The 9978-nt window shown below is 27.5% G+C and overlaps 2 protein-coding genes across 2 annotated transcripts in view; both read left to right on the forward strand.

Moving 5' to 3' along the window:
• The window catches only part of LOC117178477, a 5593-nt gene extending 3294 nt beyond the window's left edge, over positions 1 to 2299 (forward strand). Inside the window, exons 2-3 of the mRNA XM_033369903.1 lie at positions 1856 to 1980; positions 2137 to 2299. Coding sequence (XP_033225794.1) covers positions 1856 to 1980; positions 2137 to 2299 — 288 coding nt within the window. The remainder of the gene's footprint in view (positions 1 to 1855; positions 1981 to 2136) is intronic.
• Positions 2300 to 6952: 4653 nt separating this feature from the next.
• The window catches only part of LOC117178478, a 23497-nt gene continuing 20471 nt past the window's right edge, over positions 6953 to 9978 (forward strand). Inside the window, exons 1-3 of the mRNA XM_033369904.1 lie at positions 6953 to 7044; positions 8366 to 8522; positions 9773 to 9865. Coding sequence (XP_033225795.1) covers positions 6962 to 7044; positions 8366 to 8522; positions 9773 to 9865 — 333 coding nt within the window. The 5' untranslated portion in view covers positions 6953 to 6961. The remainder of the gene's footprint in view (positions 7045 to 8365; positions 8523 to 9772; positions 9866 to 9978) is intronic.

A 9978-nucleotide genomic window follows, 5' to 3' on the forward strand; every position in this document is an offset into this window, starting at 1 on the left:
AAGCTATCTAAGGATGGTACTATAGAACGCCACCTCAAGGTAGGCCTAGTGGCGCCATCTCTTGGTCAGGCCGGAAACTTATCAATCCACCCTCGTAATCTATTTGATCTATTTCTTATAATTTACGAGGTGCTTCATACTTATTCTAATTTTTAACTTTTTGAACCCAATTTTAGATTCTTGTAATCGCGAAAATCCATAGGATCGAAGGCTCATTTAGGACTCTAGGACTATTATAAACAAAATTAACAAAAAAAATTTTGTTTAAACAAACCTTCCAAAAATGAAATGATGTCAGGATCATTTAAGGCTCCTTCAAAATTGTCGGCCGGAAGTTCTATCCCCTTGCATAAATTAGGGCTCATTCTGCACTTATTTGAGTCTGTGGTTCCAAATTTAAGAATATATTTTTATTATTATTATTCTAAACAATGGAGACATAATTTGGGACTACGGGCAAAAATTAGAAAAATATTTAGCTAAAAAATGTGTGCGATCAATGGAAAGGGCGTGAAAGCCCCTAATGAAATTGAAAAAAATTGATTTTATTGATATTGACAGAGGTATAAATCAGCGGTGGTTCGAAGGGAGATCTCGAGCCGGAAATTCCTGTGAAGAGTAAAATTCGATATAATTTTTTTTTGACCGATTCCTCTAATGGTGCTGCTGGTTTAAAGAAACGTTGGGAGCACTGTGGAATATTTTATACAAAGGGCTAAAAAGTAAAATCCATTGAGGGATAGAAAGTGAGCCCTAAATAGGCCCTTATTTATGTTAGGGAAAAAATCGAATATTAAGTTTTTGGCCCTTTGCTCTGCGCGGCCTTCTTTTAATTTTGAAGGTAGGGCAGTGGTTTAAAGGAATATCGTGAGCCGGAAATGAGCCGGAAATTCCTGTAAAAAGGGCAATTTGATATAATCTTTTTTGACCGATTCTTTGAGTGGTGCTTCTGGCTTGAAGTAAAGTTGGCAGAACCATACATATTTAAAAAAAATGAAAAGTCGAAAATTCGGCAATGGGGCATTAAATTAGCCCTAAATGTGCTTTTAATTATGAAGTAGGAGACATTATGATTTGATGACTTTGTTCTGTCAGGTTTACATAGATAAAATATTCAAATGTAATGACAAAATTTCAAAAATAGTTTAAAATATGAAAAGATTTCAACAAATTTTAATAAAATTGTTGATTTTAGAAGATTTAGAAATAAAATTTTGAAGCTTTTTAAGGATTTTAAAATGTGTTTTTTTTTTCATTAAAAAATTTATTGATTCATTCTTCAATTTCGAGTATTAAAAATTATATATTTTTCAGACAGATTTAAACAGTATGAATCATGAAAGTGAGAAAATGTTATTCTTCAGTTTAATGGCATTTAATTTAAAAGTAATTAATTTAAAGTCTGAAAAATATCAATTTTATACATTTAAGTTATTTACCGTTTCAATAGAAAATTCCAGAGTTAAATATTTTAGAAGTTACAATTTTAAATGTTTAAAATCGAAAGGGATTCCTTTTTGACTACTTTAATTTCTTAGTTCAGGTGTGCTTACTTAAAATGAGAAAATTTAAGCTTTTAATTTTAACAACCATCCGAAATTGTTGTGAACCGAGAAATGACCAAAACATTATTTGTCAAATTTTTTTATTGTTCATTGGGATAATTTGATACTTTGAAATATTAAAAAAAAAGTAGAACAGTGTTTGATATGAATGAAAAATGCCATTTATGTTTTAAATTTCAATTTCAATATGAATTTAATAAATGCATAGGTGTGTGCGAAAACTTCTTGAAACGAAACCAATAATTTGTAATAAAATGTATTATTAGAAACATTTATTTCCCTAATTACAGAATGAGTTAATTTCTGGTCTCTTGGAAACTCTACGAGAAATTAACCAGGAAAAATTTGTTATGCAACTCGTCTACAAAGGCGTCATCAGTGATTTGATAAAAAATATCGAACCTGAAAATAAAAGGTATACAAAGCTGTTCATTCATAGCAAATTTTTACTAGCTTATAATAATAAACGCGTTTTCGTACAAAAATGAACATTTCGTAAGCTCAGAAAATAAAACTCATAAAAATAATTGTACATTATTATTAAAAATTAAATTTTTTTTACATTATCTAGGGATGGTCTAAAATGTTTAGAAATAATTGTTAAAGCAGATTCTTTTTACACAAACAACCTCACTGATGAAGCAATATTGGGTATTACAAAATTACGGCTTATAGAGTCTGCAGAAGAAGCAGCAACAGCTGTAAACATCCTCAATACAATCGTAACGAAGTAATACTTTTATAATATTTAATTATAGTCCTACTTTTATAGTTTAAAATTTTTATAGGTTCACTATGTAATCTCAAGGCTGCCACACAAGCACTTTCAGTCCTTTTTTAGTCAGTCTTTAAAGAAAAAGTCACTGATTGTGACGTTTTTAAAAGGAAATGGCCACTAGTCATATTTCTACATTTCAATTTAGATTTTATATCTAAAGAAAAAGAAAATTTAGATAATTTATGTAAAGAATTTATATAGTAATCCGTAGTATGAAAATGAAATTAAATAATAAAGTTTTAATTATTTTAATCTGTGATTTTCTGGTTTTGTACTTCCTGTTTTAAACAAGATTTCCAACGAGAACGAGACCCTTGAACTACATTTTTGTTTGTTTTTAAAACAGTTATTTTATTGAAATGCGTAAGTAATTTAAATCTTTCAATATATTATTAGAAAAAAACATCTCGTTTTGAAGAAACCTTGCTACTGAAAATTTTTTTATTTATCAAGGTCTAATTGATCTTTTACTCATTGCAGAATGAATAAAGAGATTTCTAGGCATTTTTTGTAGAGTGTACCAATTATTTTATAGATTGCAAAAGCTTTTGTATTGTGAATAATTCTATACGTTTTTATTTTCATCTCCGCTATTATAGAATGTTAAAGTATACAGTTTTTGGTGATATTTTACTTAAAAATTATAAAAATGATTAGTTTAAAATTTCGATGATCTTGCGTGTTCAGCGGATTACAAAACATTACGAAGATTTCGAAACGTTTCAAAATATTTCAAAAATTTCAAAATATTTAACAGGATTTTAAACATTTTACAAAGATTTAAAAAATTTCAAAGATTTTAAAAATTTCAAAGATTTTTAAATATTTATAAGATTTAAAACGATTTCAAAATGTTTCAACACATTTTAGAAGATTGGAGAAGATTTCATTAAGATTACAAATAATTCAATGATTTCAACGAATAAGAAAGTTTTAAGAAAAATTTTACAAATATTTTTTAAAGATTTCACCAAATTTTCTCAAAGATTTCCAACATTTCATAAACATAACACAAATTTAGTCGATTTAAAAAAGGCGTCTACATCAGATTTAAAAGATTTCGAATACTTCCACAGATTTTAAAACTTCCGAAAGATTTTAAAGACTTTGAAAAACGTTTAGCAAAACCAGATTTTTAAGATTTCAAAAGATTTCACACCTCAATATTTAAATGGTCTTGAATGAACACAAAAGATTTTATAAAATTTTAAAGAGATCTCACAGAAATTTCCAAATTTTAACCATATTTTATGCACTTCCAGAGATTTTAAGGAACTCACATAAATTTAAGGATTTCAAAGATGACTTGTTTGCAAATAATTAAGAATTTTTTATTCATGGTTCTGTTTAAAAACAAATTTGTGGGTACCAAAAAATGAAATTGCTCATTTTTTACATATATAACAAACAGTTATTTCATCAGTCGATATAATCAAAAAGAAACCTGGAAAAACTTGACTTCGTGACATGGAAAATCTGGAAAAGACCTTGGATTTCTATCTTAAGAATCGCTGGGCACCCTGATAAAGTATCACTAAATTTGAAGGTACTAGAAAGAAAATACGTGCATGATCATTTTTTTGTCTTGCGCAATTTTTTAAATGAAAATATGAAATTATTGCACAATTTTCGTAATTCATAGCATTTACTGTATAAAATCATAGAAAATCAAGTCCAATATTTATGACCGCCGTAAGTCACAAATATAATAAATACCAATTTTAGACGAAAAATGCTAACATAACCGATTATTTTCCAAATTTTGTAAATACTCTTTGAAATCTAATGATTTTTTTATTAACAATAGCAGATATTGACAAAAAACGCTACCATAATAAAACAAAAATGGTTCAGGGTTGTAAATAATTGTTTACATCTATCGTTTTATATTTAAAATCACCGATTTCCGATGAAGAATGTTAGAAAAACCTAGAATTGTCAACATTTGTGAATCTTCTTTCAGATCTAATTTTTTAAAATTAAAAATACAAATTTCCGACTAAAAACAGTAACCTTTTTTATAATCGTTAAAAGATTCTAAGTCTTGTTCAAATTATAATTATTTTCGTGTACCGTAACATAACATTGTTAAAAAATTATGTATGTTTAAAATCTATCTAATGACATTTGTTTAAAAAAAACGATTTGGCGTGAAATTCTTGAAATAAATAAATAGAATTGAAATTGTTGTAAAATTGTATAAAATGCTAACATAACTTAAAATTTGTTAAAAGTTGAGAATATTCTTTAAAATCGAATTTAAAAAAATTTTAAATACCGAGTTCCGACGAAAACAGTAGCATAATCTAAAATTGTTTAAAGATTCTAAATTTTGTTCCAATTATAATGATTTTTGTTTTAAAATACCAATTTTTATTGTAGAATTTTAACATTACCAAAAACTGTTAAAGATGAGCCTTTTCTTTAAAACCTAATTAGAAAAAATGGAAAATACCGATTTCCGACGAAAACAGTAGCATAATCTAAGATTGTTTAAAGATTCTAAATTTTGTTCCAATTATAATTAATTTTGTTTTAAAATACCAATTTTTATTGTAAAATTTTAACATTACCGAAAATTGTTAAAATATGAGATTTTCCTTTAAAACCTATTTAGAAAAAATTGAAAATACTAAACATAACACGACGAAAAACACTAAGGTGATTTAAAATTATTAAAAGATTCTGAATCTTTGTAAAACTGTAATGAGTTTTATTTTAAATACCAAATCTTGGCTTAAAACGCAAACGTAATCTGAAATTGTTACAAAATATGAACCTTTAAAATCTAGTGATTTTCGTTTGAAAAATGCTAAGGGGTAAAAAAACTAACAAAATCGGAAAATATAAATCTTTGAAACCTAAAGATTTATTATTGAAAATACTCATTTCCTGCGATTTACATCGGAAATGAGCAGTTTCGGTTTTTCTCGGACTGAGCCCAATCAGTGTATAGTCTTATGCAATAATTAAGGGCTCTTTAAGCTCACCAGCAACCCCAAAATAAATTTTTCAAAATCATCCCATAATATTGAAAAACTACTCCCAAAACCAAAAGTACTGATTAAGTTAAAGAAAAAGTATTGCATCAGTTTGGAATATTTTCTAGCTATCTAGAAACATCAACCACTTTTTCAAATCCCACCCCCAACACTAGAAAAGCGTACCGTAAAATAATTTCACATTAAACTGAGAATGAAGTATATCAGCAGTTTCTGCTTTTCTCGGACCGGGCCCAATCAGTGTATTCTCTATGTCAGGATTAAGGGCTCTTGCATAGCCCCTGGAGCAATTGGTAAAAAACAACCCCTATACTGACAAACTACCCTAAAAATGAATATTTTTTAAACATAGAAGTATTTACATTGGAATGAAGGGCTCTCTTTCAGCTCTCCAAAACCCCAAAAATAAATGTCCAGAAAACTACCCCTAACATTAGAAAACTACCTCCAAAAGCATCAAATCAAAAGCATCGTTTTGGATTTACCCCGTAAAGTAATGTTACATTAAACTGAGAATAAAGTATACCAACAGCGGTTGTTTTTCTCGGACCAAGCCCAATCTATGTCCCATACCAAAATTAAGGGCTCTTGCATAGCCCCAGGCGAAATTTGTCAAGAACAACCCATATCACTGACAAACTACCCTAAAGAATAAATATGCTCTAAACATAAAAGTGAGTACGTCAGAATTGAGGGTTCTTTTTAAGCTCTCCAACATCTCCAAAATCAATTTTCTTAAACCGTACTTTAGCATTGAAAAAGTTTTTCCAGAACCTATAGTACTGATTAAGTCAAAGAAAAAGTATTGAACAAAGTAATTACTGTAAAAAATTGTGCATGAAACTGAGAATGAAGTATGTCAGCAGTTTTTGTTTTTCTCGTACTGAGTCTAATCAGTTTATGCTTTATGTCAGCATTAAGGTTTATTTTTGGTCAGGATTTTAATAGTTGTAGCCATTTTTTAACTAGTTGGTGTTTAATTATGAAAAGTTTCGCTTCGGAATTTTGAAGCTTAAGAGGCAAGTTTTATTAAAAAGGAAAATACAAGATAATTTTTTCCTTATAGAGTAATTTAATAAATTAATAGGATAATTGAGTTGAAAAAGCATTGACTATTATTACACTTAAGGATCAATCTTTTTTAAATTAGGTAATTGTGACCTTGGTACTCACCTCTGAATTCAGCAATAAAATTTCATTTAATCTAAAATAAAAATAAATAAATAAATCGAAATTTTTCAGTAGATAAGTCCTCCCATTCACAACTCAGTTTTTTTTTTGAGTGAACAGTAATCACTTTTTTGTTCAAAATTACTGATATTTTCCACTTATTTAAAAAGTATATTAAACTGTGGCAGCCCTGAGTAAACTATTTCGAAAATATTTTTTTATTTAGGTTATATTTATTTTTCAGAGTATTCAATTTTACCGAAACTCAAGGAAAAAGCCTAATTAATAAACACGCCGATGGTTTATTAAATGTGATTACCCGATCATGTTTTAATTCCTTTTCATTGATCTCTGCAATAAAATTGTTCAATTTTATTCTTGAGTATAGTACAAATGACTTCAAGCTAACAAACATTCGTACAATTAACTTAACTTACAGCTGGATAATGAAGGTTCTAGTGAAAGCAGAAGATATCTCTAATTTAGAGAAGATAAACACTGTTTGTTTTACTACAATTTCGGCTGCCAAGTAATTATTCTTAAATTTATTTTATTACGAAAATCGATCGTCGATCAACCCACTTTAAATCCATTTTAAATTTTAGAGGAAATCAGGTGAAATGCATTCTTCCTATTGAAACAAAAATTGTTCACAAATTTAAGAGTATTTATATTTTGATGTTTATTAAAATAAAATTCTTTATAATTATATAGTTTTTGATCCAATTCAGATATTTCAATTTTCGTTTCGGATCCTGAGGGTGATTGTTACTGTACTCTTTTGAAATTCGACAGGAAATTCGAAAACGTTTAAAATTAACACAGGGTCGTCGATTTATTTGAAAATATTGAAAGTAGATTTTCACGAAAAACTTTCACTTGTATTTTAAGCAATTTTTTGTGTGGAATTTGACGTTCTATAAGGAAATAATCCTGTACGTTGTATGTGAGATAAAATATTTTTCTAGACGTAAAATTTTTTTTCATAGAATGGAATTTTCGCATTTTCTCGGAAACAATGAAAACTACTAGCAAATTTTCACATAAAAGTGTTGCACAGCTAGAAAAGTTCTCAAAAAACGCCTCTTGCTCTTTCGCGATCTTGCATACTTTACGAGAAATACACGAAAATTATATCTTCAGAAAAAAAACTCCAGACTTAAGAAATGGCTCAGACCAGATAAAACTTTAAAGATATATTGCAAAAAATAAAAAAGATCGAGTTTTTCAGAAAACCTACTTTTTACTAAACTACTTTAGTGTAAGAGAATTTTTTTCTTGAAAATAAAATTTCCAAATTTTTTTGCGAACGATGTAAGATTTCACGAAACATTAAAAAATTTTTGTATCTTTCGTTGCTACTGAGAAAAATGCGAAAATTCGATTACATAAAACAAATCTGACAAAAAAAATTAGTTTAGTCCGCATAAAACACAGGATGTCCTGCATAGGGAAGACCCAATTCAACAAAAAATTATAAGTGTAGGTCTTTTCTCAAAATCAATTTCTTATATTTTCAAAGAAATAATCGCTAACGCTGAAATTTTTTCAAATTTTCCTACGAATTTCGAAAGCGAATGGTAAAACGCACCATCAGATTCTAAAGAGAAAATTGTAATTTATGAATGAGATGAAAAACTATGGAATTTTAAAGATATTTAAAAAAATATGCATCGAAATTAAATTACTCGTAACTAATTGGAAAATTTTATTTTATCAATACGAAAAAATTCGTTGAGAAATTCTTCGACTTCAAGTGTAGAAGCTGCCTGATTTGAAATGGATTAAAATGAAATTAGAAAATATTACAATTTTGTTTCAGTGCCTAGTAAATTATTTTTTATTTACAGCGTGTGTAATGAAATTGATGACGAACTTGACGTAAAACTTAGTACTGTTTTTTCTGGCGAATCAAAACAGTCACTGCATCAAGTAACAACAATTAAAAGGGATCTCATTGTATCTATTAGAATAACTGTAATTGAATACGTAATTCCTCTTGCAAAAGTAAGGAATAAAAATTGATTAAATCAAATTCAGGATAAATCAAAATTTTAATTTCTCTTTAACATTTAGTTTTCAACTACGAAATTCTTTGAAATTAAGCAACTGAAAATCTAACGATGAAATGTGGACAATACTCTCTTAAAATAAAAAATAAGGACGAGAAAAAACAAAAGGGGATTTTACGTAATTAGATGTTTTCTTTTTCCTTATAACATTTTATTTATTTTTTGACTTGAATCGAGACGTTTTAGAGGAAGTTCAAATTTGATTTTTAAATTGTTGGTTTTGTTTTAATTTCCAAGAATTTCGTAGTTACATTTTAATGTAACTTTAATGTGGGACGTAAAAGAGGAATTTAAATTTGATTTATTCTAAATTTAAGTTCATAAATTTTAAATGTATTAATATTATTAATAGATATGTTTTAAACAATAACCTGGCGAACAATTTTGGACAACACACACTTAAATGTCTTAATTGCAATTTGAAAATAATAATAAAAGAAGAAGGAAAAAGAAGACAAGCTTAACCAAATTTGCGGACTGTCTTCTTTTTTTCTCCACTTTTTTTATTTGTCTATATTTAATCGACAGATGCCCCCCCCCCCAAGTATTTCGTAGTTAAGTAAGGTATAGTTAAATCCTTTAAAAAATTTAGGTTCAATTTATAACAACCACTTAGTTCTATGCAGTATTTAAAATGGGGCGACTTAAAAATCTCGAAAAATAAAATTCCCCAATAATAGAATCCCCAACAGTTTATAATATTACTGAATTTTAAAATTCCCGACAGAAAATTTTCGAACTCTAAAATATCCGCCCTAAAAAATTAACGAATTTAAACAATTAAAAAAATGTTATTTCCTAAATTTTATTTATTTATTAAAAGTACAATAATAAAATAATTGAAAGAAATTTTCATCCAGAAATATATTTTTTCAATTTTTGTTTTAGATTGAAACTATTATTTTAGAAACTTTAAACATTGAAAATAATTCGTTTAAATGAAGATATTCTTTATTGTAATTTAAAAAAAGAAATAATATTTGTAAAGAAAATGTTTAATTGATTGAATTCGGTAATTTTCAAATTCGGTAATATAATATAATCTGTCGATAATTCTATTATTCGGAAACTTTATCATTCAGGGATTGAATTAGTCTGTAATTTTCTAATTTAGGAATTTGACAGTCTCGGGAATTTTATTTTTCGGGATTGTTCAGTCAACCGGTTAAACTGATCGAATTCTAGGTATTAGAGATGGCCATAGAAAGTGCAGAAAATTTGATCAAGCTTTTAAAAACAGTTATAAAATTACAAGTCGTCAAAGATCAGACATTATGTGTGAAATTGTTACGTAATGGCTACTTGAAATATTTGCTGGAATTATCACTATTGTATCCTGAAAGGTAACGTTTTTATAGACAGGTTTAAAAAAAACTTATAATTTAACATAT

The sequence above is a fragment of the Belonocnema kinseyi genome, chromosome 8, assembly GCF_010883055.1.
Source record: "Belonocnema kinseyi isolate 2016_QV_RU_SX_M_011 chromosome 8, B_treatae_v1, whole genome shotgun sequence".
Classification (NCBI taxonomy): Eukaryota; Metazoa; Arthropoda; class Insecta; order Hymenoptera; family Cynipidae; genus Belonocnema; species Belonocnema kinseyi.